Raw genomic sequence first — 22,702 nt, 5'->3', positions numbered from 1 at the left:
GTATTACTTGTCTTTTTTAAAAAATAATGACCATATAACCACGTAATGCCTGTACAATATAAACAAAACAAAATCTTACGAATATAAGAAGTTTTCTAAACAATTCAATCCATTTAAGTAAAAATACTCCTTGAATCATTTGAGAAATCAAAATATCCATAAATAAATTCAGATAACTGATTCTGGTAAATGGTATAACAGAAAGGATGTTTTTTCTTTGTGTGAGTATTTTTAATAAGTCAAATTTTGCTTTCAACTATAATCCAACACAGTGACAAATGTAGTAGCAAAATGCATTTTAAAAATCTCAGGACTTCCCTGGTGGCACAGTGGTTAAGAATCCGCCTGCCAATGCAGGGGACACGGGTTCAAGCCCTGGTCCGGGAAGATTCCACATGACGCAGAGCAACTAAGCCCGTGCACCACAACTACTGAGCCTGCACTCTAGAGCCCGTGAGCCACAACTACTGAGCCCTTGCGCCACAACTACTGAAGCCACCTAGAGCCCATGCTCCGCAACAAGAGAAGCCACCACAGTGAGAAGCCTGCGCACTGCAACAAAGAGTAGCCACCGCTCACCGCAACCAGAGAATGCCCGCGTGCAACAACGAAGACCCCACGCAGCCAAAATTAAATAAATACATAAATTTATTTTTTTAAAAAAATCTCAGTAACAATGAACAATATGAAAGGAAACTAATCATGCTGTATTGTACTCTCAGCTTCCACTCCTATTTTGACAGAATATTCAAATTGCAATACAACATCTTCTGAAGTGAAGAAATTCTTTTTTTGTTGTCAAGAAACAATTTCCCAACCGAGACTCACTTGAACGACCAGTTGTAATCATGAGACTGTCTCTCCATGATGTCCACCCTGGCCCCAGGCACACTGCAGATGGGCCGATTCCAGTTGTCTCTAATCCTCATGTAGAGGTTCCTTGTATAGAAGTTTTCGAAATCCTGATACAATGACACAAAGTCCTGCCAAAAAAATGGTGAAAATACTATAAATTAAACTGAGTTCCTTTGAAAAGTTTTACAACTTCCCTTTTCGTAATGCAAGAGCACTTTAGACTAAGACGTCAATTATACAGAATTAACTGATATGGAAAACACTGGAAAGGCATCAATTCCTTATGTTATTTTTAAACAACTCAATCAGGTAAGATTCACTTAGCTTTGACCATTGGGCTATAAGAAATGGTTGCAAGTAACTAACTGACAGCTCAAAAGTAGAGCCAAAGAATTTAACTTAGTAAAGCAGACCTCATAAAAATAAACCTGGTTTGTACAATTCTGTCATTAAATGGTTTTCCTTCCTAAAAACCTTAAAAACATGGCTCTTCTGCCCCACCCCCACCAGTAATATATTAGGGGAAATGCCATAAAAACCCCTATAATTCCAGTTTCAACCAAGAAAAATAATTCCAAAATTAAGATTTCATCCTCTGCATATTTTCAAGGATCAAAATGAAACAAATCCAAAGAAAAATTATAAACAAGAAACACTAAAAGGTAGTTATAGAAAGACACCTACTTGAGGTTTCTTTCCTTGGATGGGCATTTTTAAAAAAATCTCAAAATGAGACTTCCCTGGTGGCGCAGTGGTTAAGAATCCGCCTGCCAATGCAGGGGACACGGGTTCAATCCCTGGTCCGGGAAGATCCCACATACTGCGGAGCAACTAAGCCCGTGAGCCACAACTACTGAGCCTGCGCTCTAGAGCCCATGAACCACAACTACTGAAGCCCACACACCTAGAGCCCGTGCTCCGCAACAAGAGAAGCCACCACAATGAGAAGCCCATGCGCCACAAGGAAGAGTAGCCCCCACTTGCCTCAACTAGAAAAAGACCGCACGCAGCAATGAAGACCCAGTGCAGCCAAAAAATAATTAAAAAAAAAAAAATCTCAAAATGAATTTTCACGATCAGGGATTTAAAGCTCTCCCTTCCTCCCTGAAAATAAGTGATGCTAAAATTTAAGTCTGTAAAAATTAAGTCACAGTGGAGCTTTAATTAATGCATAAAGTTCTGCTCAGAACGCAGTGACCAGACCACGTGAGGTCTACTTGAAGGTAAAGAGTAAACCAAACAAAAAGAAAACTGTACTACAGCTTTATGATAGCCGGCAAATCACGGAGCTTCTAGCCCTCAGATCTGGCTTGGTGCCAATCTAAATTCATCTTTTAAATAAGCTAGTCAAAAACATTAAAAGTTTAAGCCTTATTCTGTAAAAGATTTTCATTGCTAAAGAAGGCTCTACATAAAAGTTTAAAATTAACCTTCTATGACATTGGACTCTAAAAGTGCCTACTAAATAAGCCTCACAGTAGATAAAAATCTCCTTAAATAAAGCTAAGCAGAGTCACAAAGAACTCAGGAATTTGCGGTAGCTGATACCATCTCTCCTGCAATTGGTTCTAACATTTACATTTCCTAACGAGAAAATATCCATAAATAATGTGTCTCTCACAATTGGAAATTTATTACTTAAATACTATGTCCCGTTTGATAGTCTTTTCTTTCAACATACTGGATCAATTAAAACTGGAACAGAGACACCCAAATTCTAATTAAGGGCTTTCCTTTAACTACTATTCACCATGCATTTATTTCACAAAGGAAAAAACAAAAAAACAGTCTCCAGTCCTTCTCAATGGGTAAACAGTACTAACTCTTCTTGATCTCATTTCTTTACAACTTCCTAAAACTGCACATCAATGTTAAAGGTATTAACTCAAATACTTGAGAGAAATACTCCATCATGGACAAGTTTTTATTAGCGACAAAACGCAGTATTTTTTGCTTTTAGTATATAAATATCAGAAAAAACTTAGAGTCCAGTCCTATCTACCAGAAGGGTTACTAAACCCCAAAGAGAAAAGGGCTGCAGACCAGAATGAGGTGAGCTTTGGGTAACCTGTGACAGAGCTGTCTGAGGTTAGGAGGGCAGGGATGGGCTCTGATCTGAACAGAGAGACCGCCAAGATCAGGGAGCTCTGCCTCTCCTTACAAGGAGAGAACGACTAAGTCCCTGAGAAGGGAACAGGCTTGCACAGTGAGGAAGTTGTCACAGTGAGGGATGTTATGTTTAAGACCCAAAGCAGGTGAGACAGATGGTAGAAGACAGGGACTTGTGGCCTGGGTAGCAGCTTTGACTGCAGTTAGAAGGTTCAGTAGAGATCTGAAGGGATGCTAACCAAACTCGCCGCAGCCTTGCGATGAAGTAAGAAAGGGGATGGAAGGGGACCACGATTTGAGGTTCTAGTTCTAGGCAATAAGAACGTCTGTTTCTAAAAACATATACACTTTACACTTGAAATATTTTAGGACTAGGGGTAAACTAGAGGACTTTTCATTCATTCTTTCAAATCTTTTATTGGACACTCAATATATGTTTGATTCATTGCTAGACTTGGGATACATTAAGGACAGGAGAGTTCTCTCTGCAAACAATGACACCCCACACCCCAGCCTGCTCCACATCCCCCTCCCCCTCTTCTTCCTCCTCAGTTTAGTCACTGTGAAACGACTTTAGTCAGGGCCAACCTAATACGCATTTGTTCAGGCACTGAACCAACATTTACTGAGCAGTACTTTCCAGGCACTAAGCAAGGCACTGGGGATAAAAATGAGTAAGACACAACCTCTACACACTGAAGGATCTCTTAATGTAGTGGAGAGGCACACAGATAAAGTTACAACACAATATAACAAGTACTGTAGAGGGAGGCTTGCCCAGAGACAGCCTAACTGGTAGGTGAGTGGCAATGATAGAGTCAAGTTCAAACAGCCTTACGGATACCCTCCTCATGGACACCTCTGAAGATCTTTACAAACCCCATACACCAGCACATATCCATGATAAGCAGAAATAAAACCTAGCTGAGACCACCTTGGATTGTTGGGCTTGAGGTACTCACAAGTTAAGTGACTTCTACTACTGGCCTGAAAGGTAAAATTGAAATTCATGGATTTGTTAATTAGGGATCAGTAAAGACCTTACCCAAAGTAGTCTGGGGTCATCTTAATTACCCAATAAATATCCTTTATTATTTAAGCCTATTTGAGGTAAGTCTTGTAGAAAACATCCTATATATTGTTTAAAATAAATAGGCACCTATTCTACTGTCTATACAGGCCTTAAGATCACAGGGTAATCTATTAATATATAACCAGCGGGATCTGCAGCACCCCAAAACCCAACACTTTAATATATCTGCAGGAAAGCTGTGACTGTTCATACCAAGTGGGATAAAAAAGAGCTGTAAAGAGCAACACATCTGTTCAGGTCAGGTTTTACCACCAAATGTGTTAAAAAAAAAACTTTTGGTTTTCAGATATTTTAGAGTTTTGATTGTAGATATGGGACTGTGAACCTTCTGGAAAAGTATAGGATGATCCTGACAAGTGAAATTGTGCCCCAAAGAGTTAACAGAAGTTGATAACTAAGAGAAAGTCTTGAACTTGTCTTACAGAACAACAGATAAGGGAACAGCTTGTTAAAAACCCTTTGCTCGTAAACTGCTTTCATTGATTAAGTTCGCCTTAGTTTTTTTCTTTCTCTCTTTTTGCCTCTTCTATAACTGCAGGCCTTCCCAGCTTTCACACAGCCCCAGTTGTTTTAAAGGAACTTGGAGTCTGCTCCCGCCCAGTGTAAGCTGGCTGGGGGCTGCATGGGACCACTGACCCTAAAACTGGGGCTGCACAGATGTTCAGTAAATGGCCTTTTAACATCAGAGGGCCAGAAAACTCTACCCTCAGACCAAGCAAAGCGACTCTAGTTTGAATATGAAGAAGCATGTAACCCAAATGTGCCTATGCAGAACAAGGATTACCTCACCTTTTCTCTGCCTTTAATCACCTTTCTCTATGCCTAAGACCACTCTTGCTTATCCCATAAATACCCCAACCTCCTTGCCTTCAGGGAGGTGGACCTGAGACCTGTTCTTCCATCTCCTCGCTTGGCTGCCTTATGAATAAACTCTTGGCTGTAAACCAACCCGAGTCTCAGTGTTTGGCTTGTGGCATCTTGGGCAAACAGACCTGGTTCAGTAACACAAGTATTATTCTGGTATTTACATATTTAGGCACCATATTAACCTCTGCACATAAATGAGTTCTGAAAGCTAATTTCAAAAAAAAAATCACAGGGGAAAAAGGTTGGGTGCTACCACTTTCAGAAGTTGACTTTATAAAAATTGGCCATGTTCGTTAAGACAATTCAGGCCAACATAGATGCATGCCCAGATACTTTTATATGATGAGGATAAAGATGATGAATAATCACATCAATAGAAACAGGAGTTCCCAATTACTGAGTACTTATGATATGTGTTGCCAAGGGCTTCACATATTTTTTCTCTTAAGTATCCCTGAACTCTCTTACAGAAGCTATTACTCCCATTTTCAGAAAGGCAAAATGGCTTTCCCACCTAGAGACCTGGCCAGAAGCAGAGCCAGGAGCTGATCCAGGTCTTTTAATTCCAGAGTCTATGCTCCTAACCCTAGCCACAATGCCTCCCATTCTGTGCTGCTACTAAGTCAATGTGAAATAACTTTCTACGGCATTGAAAGCACGTTAAGACCACTGGACTATTGGCCCTCCCACCCCTTTCCTATGGTCGGCCTACAGCCAGCATGTGTGTATGTGCAAGCACACAAAGAAGCACACATTCACACACACAGTAATAGTGTACAATAAAACTCTTTAAAAAGGTTTATTTTGGATATAGCTTTTCAGTGAGAAATCCCAAGAGGAAACAGACGACTGCTCTATACAATGCAATATGATTCAGCAATAAAAAAATGAATTACCAAAATATACCACAACATGGATGAAGCTCAAAAACATTCCAAGCGATAGAAGCCAGACACAAAAGATCACACATTGTATGATCCCATTTATATGAAATGTCTAGAGACAGAAAGTAGATTAGTGGTTGCCTAGCATGAGGTGCAGGAGGAAGGGGTGATTGTTAATGGGTATGGGGTTTCTTCTTCAGATCATGAAAACGTTATAAAATTAGCTTATGGTTTTGGCCGTACGCTTTCTGTAAATAGTAATAAAAATCATTCAACTGTACATTTTAAACAGGTGAACTTTATGGTACATAAATTATATTTCAATAAAGCTATTTAAAAAAAAAATTAAGTAGGGAATTCCCTGGCAGTCCGGGGGTTAGGACTCTGTGCTTCCACTGCAGGGGGCATGGATTAGACCCCTGGTCGAGGAACTAAGATCCTGCAAGTGGCACAGTGCGGCCCCAAAAAACGGTGACTGCTTGACTGCTGTCCTGGGCTCCACACTTACCACAAAACTATGGAAAGTGGAGCTCTTTTTAAACCCACAGAACTAAAAAAGACAAACCAATTGATAATCCCCCAGCTTAACATATCAAGCAACTATACTCATTGTTTCCAAAGATACTGCTAAAGTGACAATTATCAGAATATTCTTAGTAAGCTACTTTTTGAAGGAGGTCAAGAATAAATCCTTCCAGGAATTTGAATTAATGTATTTTAATTCTTTTGTATCTTGAAAATTAAAATATATCAAGATATAGACATATAATGTCCCTTCCCAGTATCCTATCCCTCCCATTTCTGAATATATGATCATGAACTGTAGAGGCAAATGTTAAAGTTAATAAGTGTGTGGTAACTATCTACCACAATTCACTCCTTAGATTTCTAGGTATTTCCTATCTAGATACTAGAACATTTTTATTAATTCAAGCTTTTACTATACCTATCACATACGTGTTTCTGAACTACCAGCCTCACCTCACACAAAAAAGAAACCAGACTGAGAGAAAACATTTTTATCCAAAACACCACCAATAACAGAAGATCAAGCAGTAAAGAATTCCAATAATTTTAGCAATTTATATAAAATAGAACACATTTATGCTAACTCATCTTTATTAGCATGACCATGTGGTTCATTTCTACCCAAAGCAACATATGAAGCACTTGTATAAATAGTTTAAACAGGCTCTCTTTTGTAATGGAATGAGGGAGAAAATAAGGATGTGGCTATGAACACTACTCACTCAGAGAAATGAGAAAGTAGCAACATTATATTTGCATTTTATGATCCTAAGCAAACACTTTCCCTCACCTCTTCCCAGTGTAACACTTAAAAACTGGCCTATCCCTCTCACTACGTCCAAACCAGCATCAGAAAACAAACACGATCTGCCATAACGCTAAATGAGCCTTCCTTCCCTTCTAATAGCTGAATTTTTATAAGAAAATGGCAGAATTCAGCTGTTTTAACTGCTAATATTATCTTCTGTGAAAATCCTACTAAAATGAATTTGAATAAACTAGTACAGTGCTCCCCTAAACAAACTCTACAGGCAAATGTCCCCCTCCATCCTACATATTTCCTCCTATTACTTCTTTCAAGAATTATTTCCTGGGGACTTCCCTGGTGGCACAGTGGTTAAGAATCCACCTGCCAGTGCAGGGGATACAAGTTTGAGCCCTAGTCCGGGAAGATCCCACATGCTGTGGAGCAACTAAGCCCATGCGCCACAACTACTGAGCCTGTCCTCTAGAGCCCAAGAGCCACAACTACTGAGCCCGTGTGTCACGACTACTGAAGCCCGTAAACCTGGAGCCCGTGCTCCACAACAAGAGAAACCACTGCAATGAGAAGCCCGCGCACCACAACAAAGAGTAGCTCCCACTCGCCGCAACTAGAGAAAGCTCGCATGCAGCAACAAAGACCCAACACAGCCAAAAATTAAAATTAATTAATTGTTTAAAAAAAGAATTAACTCTATGCTACTCAGTTTACTTTTTTGTTCTACATCTGCATACAATTCAAGTACTATTTACCTGCATAGTGCTTTGCAAAGGCCCATAATTTTTAAGTGTTTATGTTCCCTCAACAAAATTAGAAACTACTTAAGAAGAAAATCCACGTGTTCCAATTCTTTTTTTTTTTTTAATTTACTTTATTTAAGTAATTTATTTTTGGCTGTGTTGGGTCTTCGTTACTGCATGCTGTCTTTTCTCTAGTAGCGGCGAGCGGGGCTACTCTTCGTGGCAGAGCATGGGCTCTAGGCACGTAGCAGAGCATGGGCTCTAGGCGCATGGGCTTCAGTAGTTGTGGCCCACAGGCTCTAGAGCGCAGGCTCAGTAGTTGTGGCGCACAGGCTTAGTTGCTCCACAGCATGTGGGATCTTCCCGGACCAGGGATCAAACCCGTGTTCCCTGCATTGGCAGGCGGATGATTCTTCTTCTTTTTTTTTTCTTTAAAATAGATCTTTATTGGAGTATAATTGTTTCACAATACTGTGCTAGCCTCTGTTGCACAACAAAGCGAGTCGGCCACGTGCATACACACGTTCCCACATCCCCTCCCTCCTGAGCCTCCCTCCCACCCTCCCTATCCCACCCCTCTAGGTCAGCTCAAAGCACCGTGCTGATCTCCTTGTGCTATGCTGCTGCTTCCCACCAGCCAACTATTTTACATTCGGTAGTGTATATATGTGGATGCTACTCTCACTTTGCCCCAGCTTCATCCTCCCACCCCATGCCCTTAAGTCCATTTTCTATGTCTACGTCTTTATTCCTGCCCTGCAACTAGGTTCATCAGTACATTTTAAAAATATATATTCCATATGTATGTGTTAGCATACGGTATTTGTTTTTCTCTTTCTGACTTACTTCACTCTGTATGACAGACTCTTGGTCTATCCACTTCACTACAAATAACTCAATTTCGTTTCTTTTTATGGTTGAGTAATATTCCATTGTATATATATGCCACATCTTCTTTACCCATTCATCTGGCGGGCAGATTCTTAACCACTGTGCCACCAGGGAAGACCCCTCCAATTCTTTCACACAAAGTTAAGTACACATAGGCAGCCCCAATACTTAAACAGTCAATTTACCCTCTGGAGACATGAAAAAGTTCCAAAGATAATGTCCTCATTCACAAAATAATTCAGATGCAACCCCATCGGTTCACTCATTCGTTCATCACACTGTGAGACAGCACCAGCTGTGCAAACTCTCCAGTCACTAACCCTGCTCAAAAATGCCCATGACTCCTCATTGCTACCAAACATTCAAAACACAATTTCTCATACATTCACTTTCCAGGTTCTCCCAAACATTCCTCATGCCTTTGCGTACACTTCTATCCCCTCAGCAGGAATGCTGTCTACACCACAGTCAGCACTCCCCCCAACCCCCATCTCTACATGTCAATTATTAGGTCTCTATAGTGTTTAGACACTATGAGAGGTGCCTGTATATAAAGACCTTCTAGTTTGAATATGTGAATAAAACTTTATCAGTCACAACCACCATCACCTCAGTCTAGCAGGAAGATAATGGTTTGTACACAGGTCATTGTAATACTGTACAACACAGTAAGTACATGGTAAGCTAATAACCTACAGTAAGTAGGCCATACCTAAGGGATGTAAAAAAATCAACATATTGTGGATGCACCCTACCAGAAAATCTATTTGGGATGTATAGAGGGGTAGAAAAAAGTGAATCAAAGAAATTTAATTTTTTTTCAATGATGAAAATTAGTTTCGCCTACTGGATTGAGTTCTGAATGCAGGGCTTTGCTTTTTTTAGCAAAAAAATATACCTTTGTTTTTATATATATACAGCAGGTTCTTATTAGTTATCCAAAAAATACCTTCTTAATGAAATGAACTTGTAGGCATTTCAGGGCAATGAGAAAGAGGGCCAACTTGTGGCACCAGGGCTTCGAAGGGTGCAGAATGGTTGAGATGACAGAAGAACGCCCGGGTCCTCAGTTCTCCCAGTTTCAGGATCCTCAATCCCTATGCTGATTGGTTTTGGCTTCCTAGTAGCTGATGAGGTCCTTCCCTTTCCCATGTTTCTTGGTGCTTTCTCCCCCTTCCCATGTCTCTGTCATCCATTCCCAGTGTTTACTGGCTCCCCTCTCAGTGTTGATCTTAATGCCACCACATCTGCCCCTCTCCTCTAATGTCCCATGAAAGTGAGATGTATGATAGACAAAAAATTTCTAACTTCTGAACCCCTTCTCTAATCTAGTGCCTTCCCTGGGCTAGAGGAGTACCCTCTCCATACGTCACATGTCAAGAACAAACAAGTTTGTTTTTCATAAAATCAGGCATTTTTCACTCTAATTCTATTTATTTTTTTAATGAAAAAAACAAACTTTATTATGGGATAAAGAAAATCTTTTATCATTTTAAATAATAAAATTTAAAGCATTAAAAAAAATGCCCATAAAGAAATATTTTGGTTTGGGAAAGAAGATAGTGTTCCTTAGTCCAAGACAAATTAGGTTGTTTTATTTTCTTTAATCTTATTGGAGTACAGTTGACTTACAACTATTTTTTTTTAAGAGTAGATAATACATGTATACTGTACAAAACTCTAGAGGCACAAAGGAGTATGAAGAGAAAAGTGAAGTGAGGTGAATGCCATCCTCCTCCCCAGAGACAATCAGTGTCATCTGTTTACCATTACTAAAACAAGATCGTTTTCCACAGAAACAGAGTAGCTCAGCCAAATTCTGCTTCAGGGCTTGTTTTTCTGTGGAGAAGAGGCGATCTATGAACTAGACATGTATGTGTAATGTGCCTATGTGAAAACACAACATGAGTTCTAAAGAACACAATCTTTCCAGAAGACTGTAGACACAACTTGGGATACAGTATGGTATTGTGAACAGAAAGGACATGGCTTCTGGCTCTTCAGAGAACTGTGTCCACATGCCAGCTCTGACATTAGGCATCTTGGGAAATGTTACTTAACCTGTGAACTTTAGCTTTCTTGCCCATAAAATAAGAATAGATTCTTGTGATGATTAAATTAAAACATGTTAAATGCTTTGATTTCTCCATGCCTTTACCCTTGCTTTTAGCTTCCCTTGTGGAATGTTTTCATTTAACTGCATCTAGAATATTTTTTATTTTAATGTATACCCAAATATCTAAAGAAAAAAATGAGTGAAAACCGCAAGATAAGAGGCTTCCATTTACAGAATCAAAGACTAACAATTACCTTTTGTTCTTCTCTTTCTGTTGCATGGTGACACTTTTCAATTCTCCAATGCCTTAAGAAATCTCGAAGATATCCAAAGAGAGTGAGGACACCATACCCCACATAAGTAAGCACAGCAACCAGCATTGGCGTCTCTTCAAAACCTTCATTAAACGGTCTTTTATATAGGTCTCCATTTTGTGTAACATGATGTATCTAAAAGGGAGGTTAAAAATGTTTCTTTCAGTCATGGTAAGAAAAAGAGTGCTACTTAAAATCTGAGTCCTTACAGATTTGCATACCTTCAGAATTCTCTAAGTAATTGTCAACCCCCACCACCACCACTACCAAACATCTGCTAAGTTCTAAGCGGGGCCTAATTTTTTTCTGTGGAAATAAGTTTTAAGTTATACATACTTCAGATGAACAGTAAAGAAAAGCAAGGGGAGAAGGACTGTGTAAGAACAACGCTTAACACTGATTTCTATCACTTGATTTTCTGCAAGAGATCCCAAAATGCTATGCTTAGAGAATGCATAATTTTCTTTGTCCTAATGAAGAAAATAAAAAATATAAATCAACAAAGAGAAAGCCTATCCTGAAAATAGTATATTAGTTTACAAATAATCGAAAGTCAATTCAGTTTTAGAATAAAATAAAATATTTGTAAATGTTTTACTGCTAAATATTCTTAAAGCCACCGAGCCACAGCATTTCAAATAATTATTAGCACTAGGCATCTATGGGAACACATAGTTTATACTAGCCTTTGTTGTCAGTGGTAACACAAATAAATTATTCACAAAAATAAAATGCTTACATTAAGCGATCCAGCACCGTATAATGCAGGAAGGAAGTGAAATCCAACACAAGGGGAAAAACTGTTGGAGCAATCACTAACAGCCCTGAAATCATTCTGTCCTCCTTCATCTCGACCCAAGTGACCTTTTCCCAACATAAGATTATCCCTAGTTTCCTCTTTAGAGATATCCAAATTTTAACATACAAACACCAAGGTACTGTACTTTGATCTCATAGCTGAAAGCTGTTTACTCTTTGGTCAATTTTAATGGAAATGTTTAAAGAAAAATTCCACTAAAGTAGTTTGTGTGTCAACTTTAATGTTAACTCTGAAACAACTGATTGCTGTGAGGATGGTCAATCACAATTTACCAGGGACATATTTTCTACTGAGCACTGTACTAGAGTTAAGAAGAATTCCAAAGGAATAAAAGATTCTTTCTTGGCCTCTCAGGCAACCTGATCAAAGAGCTAAATATTCATTTGGGAACGCTACTAGAATGCTACAAGTTAGAAGAGTTTGGAAACAAATTACTGTATTTGACAAAGGAAAGACATTTGGATAGGCATGATACACGAAATCTGTTGGTAATGATTCAATTTGATGGCCTAAAGAACCTCTGAAAACTATTCATAAAACTGGCTTAGGTCTTCATCAATATCTTCCCCAGTGGTGGAATTCTGTGCTAACATTTACTGCTTAAACTTTCATGCAGGAGCAAAGCTGTAATGTGTTCAGAACAGAACAGCTAAAAATGAACCAATATCTGAATATAGAAAATTGTTTAAAAATTAGTAATAACATGTAAGCAAGCAATTAACCTGGAAAAAGCAAAATCAAGAGCACTTAAAACACAAGAAAAATAACATTCTGATTATCTTGTTTTTTAATAAATTTATTTATTTAATTTATTTATTTTGGGCTGCATTGGGTCTTCCCTGCGGTGTGCGCCCTTCTCATCGCGGTGGCTTCTCTTGTTGCCGAGCGCGGGCTCTAAGCACGCGGGCTTCAGTAGCTGTGGCACGTAGGCTCAGTAGTTGTGGCTCACAGGCTCTAGAGTGCAGGCTCAGTAGTTGTGCCACGTGGGCTTAGCTGCTCTGTGGCATGTGGGATTTTCCCGGACCAGGGCTTGAACCCATGTCCCCTGCACTGGCAGGCGGATTCTTAACCACTGCGCCTCCAGGGAAGCCCCTGATTATCTTTTTAAAAAACTATATCTAAAAATACTTTGCCATAAGAACACACCAGTACCCAACTCACTGTAACTCTGAAATTGTTTACACTATTTTCTCTCAACTGAATATACTAGTAAAAAGTAAGACAATTTTCAGAGCTCCTAAGTCTCTAACAAATGTGTGGCAGATTTATATGCCAGGAATGCTGTGGGTGGATCTCTTTAAAAAGAGATCCACCTTTATTTCAGACACACCCAAACCAGCAAGACCAAGTATATTTATACAGTTGGTTGGACTGACTAGGAAGGAGAAAGTTAAATCATTAGTTTGCTTTTAAATATTGTGTGATTCTATCATAGCCTCACTTAATAAAATTAAATGCATTTTAAGGAACTGAGATTCAACTATGAAGTAACTTTTACAATGTGGCCTCAGAGCACAGCTCACTATCATCATTCACAGAGTCAGAATGGACAGACCAACTGACATGCAAACTTCTGATAGGTGAAAAAGTCTTAGAGAAAACAAAATTACTTGATCTTCAAATGCAGATGCTAAATGCTATCTCTGACATGATTCAAATAAAAATAATGGTATTACCATCTTATACGTGTATAATATTCTATAAGGGAAAGCACCAGGCTTATTTTGTTCACTGCACAACTAGCACTCAGGATAGTATTTATTAAGTGTTAACAAATAATAAGTACTCAATAATGTTTCCTTTTGGGAATTCCATGGCAGTCCAGTGGTTAGACTCCGAGATTTCACTGCCAAGGGCATGGGTTTGGTCCCTGGTTGGGGAACTAAGATCCTGCAAGCTGCATGGAGTGGCCAAAAAAAAAAAACAAAAACAAAGGAAAAATAATAACGTTTCCTTTAATTACTATTAGTATTACAGAAAGTGGCACCTTATAGGAGCTCAACAAGTATTTGTAAATGAAAATACACATTATGCTCTTTGCTCTGTCATAGAAGGGGTTAACTTATGATGATTATACAATTAATATTAGAACATTTCTAGAACCCATATCTGATACCTTCTAGTCTCAACTGGACTGGAGATCAAGTTCACTCTAAACAAACACAGGCTACAAACCCTTACAGAATATTTCATATTCCGGATTCACCATGCAAGAGGGCTCTTAAGAGGCCTTTCAGTCACTCTAACTTGAGAATTACACTGTGGACAAGGCAATCAAGAAAAATATTAGCATATCACTCCCTCCAGGTCAAAAAATTTCACATTAAGCAGACAAGAGTGTGACACTCTGTATTCTTATTCAAGAGAAGTTTAAGAACACCAATGAATACCAAGACACATTTGCCTGAACAGTAATATTTTTTCTAGAAAATGAAGAAGGAAAAAAAAAAAAGCAAAGGAAGAAATTTTTTTAAAGTCGACTAAGCACACACCATAAAACATGACTTTTAGGAGGGCCATGGGCAGAATGTTAGAGGCTGAGTGTTTGTGTCTCTAACCCCATTCATATGTTAAAGCCCTAAACCCCCACTGTGAAGGTATTTGAAGGTTGGGCCTTTGGGAGATAATTATGTTTAGGTGATGAGGGTGGGACCCTCTCGATGTGATTAGTGCTCTAATAAGAAGAGAAGGCAGAGATCTCCACTGAGGAAAGGCCATGTGAGCATACTATGAGAAAGTGGCTGTCTACAAGCCAGGAAGAGGGTCCTCGCAAAGAACTGAACCTGCCAGCACCTCTGATCTTGGACTTACCAGCCTCCAGAATCGTGAGAAATAAATATCTGTTGAAGTTTAAGCCACCCCATCTATGGTATTTTGTTATAGCAGCCTGAACTAAGACAGAGGTAAAGAGACATAATGCACATAACCTACCCTCAACTGGTTCAGGAAATAATAAGTGTGAGTGTGTGTGTGTGTGTGTGTGTGTGTGTGTGTGGTGTGTGGTGTGTGGAGAGAGAGAGAGAGAATGATGGAGAATTTCTTCATGAACCATTTGTGAGTCAGTTGCAGTTATACTGTACCTTTATCTTTTAATACTTCAGTGCATATTTCTAAAAACAAAGATATTCTTTTACATAACTATAGAACAATTATCAAAATCAGGAAATTGCTAGAATACTAATACGTACTTTATTTAGATTCCGCTAATCGTCCTAAGAGTGTCCTTTGCAGCAAAAGAAAGTCCTGGAAAATGTATTGTATTCTCTCTTTAGTTTCAGAAAAGAAAAAAAAGGGGGTTTTCATTACTCTGTAAAATGACTTAGAAGGAATAATCCTGAGCAGAGGTTTCGAGAATCCCATGAAAGGACACAAAGTAACTGTAATTTTGGGGAAGTAATTATTGGAAAACAGAAGCTTACATTTCTGACATAGATACAAAATCACATAAGCATGATTTTTTAAAGCAAACAAACACATTCCCGCTTAATGTGACAGCAGGATGACAGAACCTGCCTATCACAACAGAACCTGCCCACCTGGTAGACAGCTTGGGACATTATTTTAAAAATTAATGTCCAATATGAACCACCCATTATGCATCAGCAATCAAAGGACTGTTATGTCTTTTCCTTTAAATGAACCCTATTCATTTCCAGTGATACGCTGTGTTGCTCCTTAAAATAAGTTCTGCTGAAATGGTTCTTTATTGAAATTTTACTGAAAATATACTAGCCTCTCACTACTGCCTACCACACTTACTAGAGAAAATAGTTTGGAGCTTTATGCCCATCACACAAGCTGTGCCACACTCTGAACATATATTTCCAGAAGTGTCTTCATTTTCTTGGCAGGCAAATTTTGAGAAGTAGGGAGTCCACATTTTATCTTGCAATCAGGGTAAGTTCCCGAATTTCTGTTGGTAAGTAACTCATATGGAATGGACTAAGGAGTGCTTCCAGAGCCAGCTGTGAAACAAACCTGTATTTTGACATTACCATATTCCTACTGAAAACTCAAAAATGCAGACCTCCAAGTATATATGCACTGCAGGATTTCAGTCAGTGTCATCCTGTGCACTCTGGGCAGTGATGTTCTGCACAGGAGTTATTATTTTCACTTGCCACTCACAGCTCTGTAGCACTTCGCTATCTCTAGATAAGCATCAAGGTATGACAGACGGATGTAATAGGAGATTGGCGTACCAGTGCAGTTCTGCCACAAATTCCGCATCTTTTTCTGAGCTCTGTTCCACATCTAACATGTTCTAGGCCTGTAACACCGTGCCCTCCACTCTGGCTTTGTAGTTGACATGAACTGGAAAGGCAACCCAGTTTGCATCAGTCTCCCTTCTCTGGGAATACTCCCTTATACCAGGGGTGGGTCCCCGGTGGTCACATCTGTGCAATATGACCGATTTCCTGGGTCATAACTGACTGGCACAGCAGTAGGCACCTATGCCAAAATGAACCCAACAACCCTCTCTCGTGGGGATTTAAAATTTCAGTGGGGAAGGAGTCTGAAGGACACTGGACTGCCAACGTCCTGGAGAAAAGGTCCATAAACTCCTGTTGCCAAGGTGTCAAGCGCTGTGTTATTTCCTGCCATTTTACCTTTTCTGAGTTGTTCATCAATTCCTTCCTACTTTTTCCTTTTCTTTTGTTGTATACCTATCATCCTTGCAACAAATCACCTTTTTGTTTAGCTAGAGTCAGTTGCTATCAACTGAAAGAAATTTAACAGATACAGAGTCTATGCTAAAATTCTTAGAACTTCTTTTCTGCACTTACTGAACAGGTTTTTATATGTTGGCATAGCCTGCAAACTTTTACGTCTTTAGCAAATTTTTAAAAATGGCTCCCCACTTTGTCAATTTTGTGCATTTGGAATATTGTTGACTGTCTTATCTAGGATAAGGGATACCTGGTTCAAAATCCTAATACTTACTTCCCTATATTAAGGGACATCAGATTCTAATTGCCTGCTATAACTAACCTCTTCCCAGGTTCTCAATAATACCTATGAAGATAGAGCCAAAAGAGAAAAAAAGTCAGAACTAGTATTTTTTTTAAAAAAAAGGGCAATAAAAGGCCTCAAATCAAAATTCAGACAGTATCTGTCTGCTAAGTTCATCTAACTACAGAGAACATGCTCATAACCGTTAAACAAGACTAACTTTTCACAGTAGAAAAATCACAAACTAAAGGGCAAGTAATAGACTATTTAATATAAGATTTTTTTTTTTTTTGCGGTACACGGGCCTCTCACTGTTGTGGCCTCTCCCGTTGCGGAGCACAGGCTCCGGACGCGCAGGCTCAGCGGCCATGGCTCACGGGGCCGGCCGCTCCGCGGCATGTGGGATCTTCCCGGACCAGGGCACGAACCGGTGTCCCCTGCATCAGCAGGCGGACTCTCAACCACTGCGCCACCAGGGAAGTCTTAATACAAGATTTTAAGGGAACTGGAAGTGGAGCCTGGGAGCCTTGACATTAGGAATGAAGTCGAACCTGGATCTGGAGCCGGGTGGAACCAAGTCAGGCAGCCCCACCTGTGCTGCCATTTGGGGAGCCTCAGCCTGTCCACCCAGGGTGTCATCAATCTGGCTGTGGTGGGCAACCAGGACCCACAGCCCCAGCCCCTGTGGAGCCTCCAGTGGCCCAGTGCCAGGCTATGGGCAAACCCCTCCCCCAGGTGTTTCAAGAGTCCCACCTTCTCCAGGGGCACCTCCAGCCTCAACAGCACAGGGCCCTTGTGGCCAGACAGCATATGGCCAGTTTGGCCAAGGAGAGGTACAGAATGGGCCAAGCTCCACTGTTCAGATGCAGAGGCTCCCTGGGTCTCAGCCATTTGGATTAGTCCCACTGGCTCCCGTGGTCAGCCAGCCAGCTGTGCTTCAGCCCTATGGCCCTCCCCTGACAAGTACAAAGGTGACTGCTCAGCTGGCCAGAATGCAGATCAGTGGTACTGTGGCCCCAGCGCCTCCCGCTCCAGGTCTAGCCTATGGTCTGCCAACACCACTTGCCTCAGCCTCAGGAAGTTTCCCTAACACCGGTCTGCATGGCTCCTACCCTCAGGGCCAGGCTCCTCCCCTTAGCCAGGCCCAGGGTCATCCTGGGGCCCAGCCTTCCCAGCAATCTGTCCCACCACAGGCCTCCAGCTTCATACCCCAGCTCCAGGGGGTCCTTGAATGCCTTTGATGACTGGTCCGCTCCTGCCTGCACAGAGTTTTGGGGGGCCCCCAGGGAGCGAGCCCAACCATGTGTCCTCACCTCCTCAAGCTCTGCCCTCTGGCACCCGAATGACTGGGCTCCCAGGACCACCACCACCTATGTACTCCTCCCAGCAGCCAGGCTACCAGTTGCAACAAAATGGTTCCTTTGGACCAGCCCAGGGCCCTCAGCCCAATTATGGAAGTCCCTACCCAGGAGCAGACACTTTGGGCAGCCAGCCAGGAACACCTCAGCTATTGCCTCCTAAGTGCCTGTACCCTGATGCCATCCCGAGCCCTATTCAGGTTGTTGAGGATGACAGGAACAACCAGGGTTCAGAGCCAATGGTTACTGGTGTATGGGGCCAGGTGCCACCCTTAGTCAACACCAACTTCCTGGTGAAAGACCAAGGGAATGCAAGTCCCCGATATATCTGATGCACATCCTATAATATCCCTTGCACATCTGAAGTGTCTAGCAGGCTCAGGAGCCCCTGGCAGCTGTCATCAAGCTCCTGGCAAGCCTGCCCCCAGAGGAGGCTTCACCATACATCGCTGACCACGGGGAACCTGGCCCTTCGCGCTGCAATCGCTGCAAAGCATACATGTGCCCCTTCATGCAGTTCACTGAGGGAGGGAGGCGTTTCCAGTGCTGCTTTTGCAGCTGTATCAGTGATGTTCCCCCCCCCCCCAAGTATTTTCAACATCCGGATCATACTGGCAAATGTGTGGATGCTTATGACTGTCCTGAGCTGTCCCTGGGCTCTTACGAATTCTTGGCCACTGTAGATTACTGCAAGAACAGTAAGTTCCCCAGCCCTCCTGCCTTATCTTCATGACTGATGTCTCCTACAATGGCGTCAGGAGTGGTCTTGTTAGGCTCCTCTGTGAGGAGCTCAAGTCACTGTTAGACTTTCTGCCTAGGGAGGGCAGGGCAGAGAAGTCAGCAATTCACGTTGGCTTTGTCACCTATAGTAAGGTGCTTTGCTTCTACAATGTGAAGAAGCTCATTGGCCCAGCCACAGATGATGGCTGTATCTGATGTGGGTGACATGTTTGTGCCACTGCTGGATGGCTTCCTGGTCAACGTCAGTGAGTCTCGGGCAGTCATCACCGGCTTACTGGATCAGATTCCAGAAACATTTGCAGACACAGGGAGACGGAGACAGTATTTGCTCCTGCTATCCAGGCTGGCGTGGAGGCTCTGAAGGCTGCTGGGTGTGCAGGGAAGCTATTTCTGTTCCACACCTCCCTGCCCATTGCAGAGGTCCCAGGGAAACTGAAGAACAGAGACGACAGGAAGTTGATCAACACAGACAAGGAGGAGACTCTGTTACAGCCTCAGACAGGTGCCTATCAGACACTGGCCAAAGAGTGTGTAGCCCAAGGCTGCTGTGTAGACCTCTTCCTCTTCCCCAGCCAGTATGTGGAAGTGGCCATGCTCTCTGTCATACCCCAGCTAAGTGGTGGCTCTGTCTATAAATATGCTTGCTTTCAGGTGGAGAATGACCAGGAATGGTTCCTCAGTGACCTGGTCAGAATATACAGGTCACTGGCTTTGATGCTGTAAAGAGGGTCCCGACAAGCACTGGTATCCGTGCTGTAGATTTCTTTGGGGCTTTCTACATGAGCAACACAAAAGACGTGGAGCTGGCTGGGCTGGATGGGGACGAGACGGTGACTGCGGAGTTCAAGCACAGCGACCGGCTCAGTGAAGAGAGTGGAGCCCTCCTGCAGTGTGCCCTGCTCTACACCAGCTGCGCAGGGCAGTGATGGCTCCGCATCCACAACATGGCCCTCAACTGCTGCATCCAGCTGGCTGATCTGTACTGAAACTGTGAGACTGACGTGCTCATCAACTACATGGCCAAGTCTGCACACCGGGGCCTCCTGAACAGCCCTGTGAAAATTATTTGTGACACTCTCATCACTCAGTGTGCCCAGATCTTGGCCTGTTACAGAAAGAACTGTGCCAGCCCCTGCTCTGTGGGACAGTTGATCCTTCTTGAGTACATGAAGCTACTCCCAGTTTACCTGAACTCTTTGTTGAAGAGTGACATCCTGCAGCCTGGAGCTGAAGTCACTACTGATGACCGTGCCTGTGTCCAACAGCTAGTTACCTCCACGGACATGGCTGAGACCAATGTCTTCTTCTATCCTCAGGTCCTACCATTAACCAAGTCTCCCCATTGAGAATACCACTGAACCACAGGCAGTTCGAGCATCTGAAGAGCATCTAAACAACGGGGATATATATTGGGTTGGCCAAAAAGTTCGTTCGTTTTTCATAACATCTTATGGAAAAACCTGAACAAACTTTCTGGCCAACCCAATATTTGCTGGAGAATAGGCTCAACCTCTTCCTCTGCGTGGGAACAAGTGTCCAGCAGGGTGTTGTCCAGAGCCTCTTCGGCGTCTCCTCCTTCAGTCAGATCACCAGTGGCTGGAGCGTTCTGCCAGTTCTGTATAATCTGCTGTCCAAGGTGCGAGGCCTCATTGATAGTTTGAGGGCACAGAGATGACGGTACCTGAAGCTTATCATGGTGAAATAAGAGGACAAGCTGGAGATGCTGTTCAAACACTTCCCAGTAGAAGACAAGAGCCTGAGCGGGGGAGAATCCGTTGTGGACCCTGTCTGTCATGTGCACAAGGAGATTTGGCAGCTACCAAGCTATAGTAAGTGGGTAAACAGCATAGGCTCCAGGCCAGCTTCCAGAAGATACCCCAGGACAGCAGAGAAATTGGGACAGTTCCATATCTTATAAGTCACGTAAGCTGACCTCAGTCTCTTTGAAGGAAGGGGGAGGTATAAGGAGACACCTTTTTTCTGGGCTCAAGTATCCTACCACTCTATCACATCCTGCTGTTGGAAGGTGCCCGTATCCCCTCACTTTACCCTCCTTTTTCTAACTAATCATGTCGTAATGAATGTAGTTTTTCAGTACACTGTATATGATTTGGTGTTGGAGGATTTGGAGCCACCCAGACCCTCGCAATATTATGTGTCCCTTTGGACCAGCCTCCAAGAAGAGAACGGCAGGTGGGAAGGAGTAGGGATCCCAGGGGGAGGGGCTGCTAATTCATCTCAGTGTAATCAACAACTTCCTCTATTAGGGATAAACATACATAGAGGTGCACAAGAGTCAGGTATAGACCGTACACAGTAGACAGAAAAGGGGTCAGTCTTCTAGGGCCTGGAAGTCAATAGCCAACTCAAGAGTCACTAAGGGTGGTTGACTAGCTTTCCTGCTCTGCTTCCACTGTTCTCTCTCCTGCAATGATTGGTGATCGCTTGGTGGACAGAGGAACATTATCAGAGATGAATGAGCTAGGGAACAGAGTTGTAAAGTGTATTAACACCTGGGAGAGGTATCAGCCTCCTTTCCAGCTGGAGAGGCCCCAGCACTGGATGGTTCTGTAGGGAGCCTGGCCATCAACCTGCAGTACCTCACAGAGCCAGCCCGCATCCCACTCTGAGCTCCTGCTGGAAACACTGCTCTCCAAGCTGGGGGTTGCTGGGGAGAGAGGCAGAGGTGGCTAGTCTCTCCTGCCAGGACACCACTCAGGCTTTTGTACTGACAGAGTGGCTGACGGTTATCTCCCAACCTGACCCGGCTGCGGCAGGACAAGGGCTAGGCTCAATGGTGGCCAGGCTTGCCTGCTCCCAGCCTGGGATACCCCTGCTCTGGACCTCTCATTTCTCTTCATTAGTTTATTTTTCAATGCACCTTTAATTTGCAAAGAAATAAACTAAGATGTAGGGAATTCCCTGGCGGTCCAGTGGTTGGGACTCCACGTTTTCACTGCCGTGGGCCTGGGTTCAATCCCCGGTCAGGGAACTAAGATCCTGGAAGCCATACGAAGCAGCCAAAAAAATAAAATAAAATGTAAAAAAAAAAGTTTAAGAAAATGGACTGTTCAGGAAAAAAAAACCAAACCCCTAGTTAGAGCTTTTCCTCATACTGTACTGTGGAAGAGACAGCTAACTCGCCCCTTGTACATATTCTCCGTTAAGTTCCCATTGGTAATAGACTCTCTCAGTTTTAGCTGGGTACAAGGCTACCCAGCTACAGTCCACATTCCCAATCTCTTGCAGCAAAAGGTAACCGTGTGAGGAATTTGGGCCAATAGGAAGTGAATAGAAATGATGAGTACCACGGCTGGATTACATCCTTTAAAACAGCAATTGCTTTCCCTCACTTCTCTTTCCTTCTGCCTGTGGCCTAGAACATAGATGTGGTTGAAGATGCTAACTGAAGACAACATCCTCAAAGACTGCAAGACAACAGAGAAGATACCTCATAACCTACCTGCCCAGGACTACCTGACTATCTCCAGACTTCACAAAGAGAAATCATTTCCATCTTGTTTATTTAAATGTCACATTTATAGCAACAAAAACAAAAAAATCAGAAAACAATATTGAGACTTTTGCTTCCAAGCTGGAGGTAATATGTAGAGGCAAGCCATCACTTTCACAGAAAAACTACATAAAACTAAACAGATTACTCAAAACAAGAAGTAGTTTTAAAGACAATGAAGAATTGTTTTCCATGCAAAGAGAACAAGATGACCTA

General features: G+C 42.2%; 1 protein-coding gene and 1 pseudogene across 1 annotated transcript in view; one reads left to right on the top strand and one right to left on the bottom strand.

Annotated features, from left to right (window-relative positions):
- Positions 1 to 22,702, bottom strand: part of SPTLC2 (serine palmitoyltransferase long chain base subunit 2) — a 109,521-nt gene that overhangs the window by 71,759 nt on the left and 15,060 nt on the right. Inside the window, exons 2-3 of the mRNA XM_065871866.1 lie at positions 11,041 to 11,235; positions 829 to 983 (exon numbers count right to left, since the gene is read on the bottom strand). Of these exons, the coding sequence (XP_065727938.1) occupies positions 829 to 983; positions 11,041 to 11,235 (350 nt within the window). The remainder of the gene's footprint in view (positions 1 to 828; positions 984 to 11,040; positions 11,236 to 22,702) is intronic.
- On the top strand, positions 14,650 to 20,904 carry LOC136142966 (protein transport protein Sec24C pseudogene; annotated as a pseudogene).

Source organism: Phocoena phocoena, chromosome 2 (genome assembly GCF_963924675.1).
Source record: "Phocoena phocoena chromosome 2, mPhoPho1.1, whole genome shotgun sequence".
NCBI classification, from domain to species: domain Eukaryota; kingdom Metazoa; phylum Chordata; class Mammalia; order Artiodactyla; family Phocoenidae; genus Phocoena; species Phocoena phocoena.
Note: the sequence above shows the minus strand (reverse complement) of the source record. Positions and strands in the feature narration are given on the sequence as shown.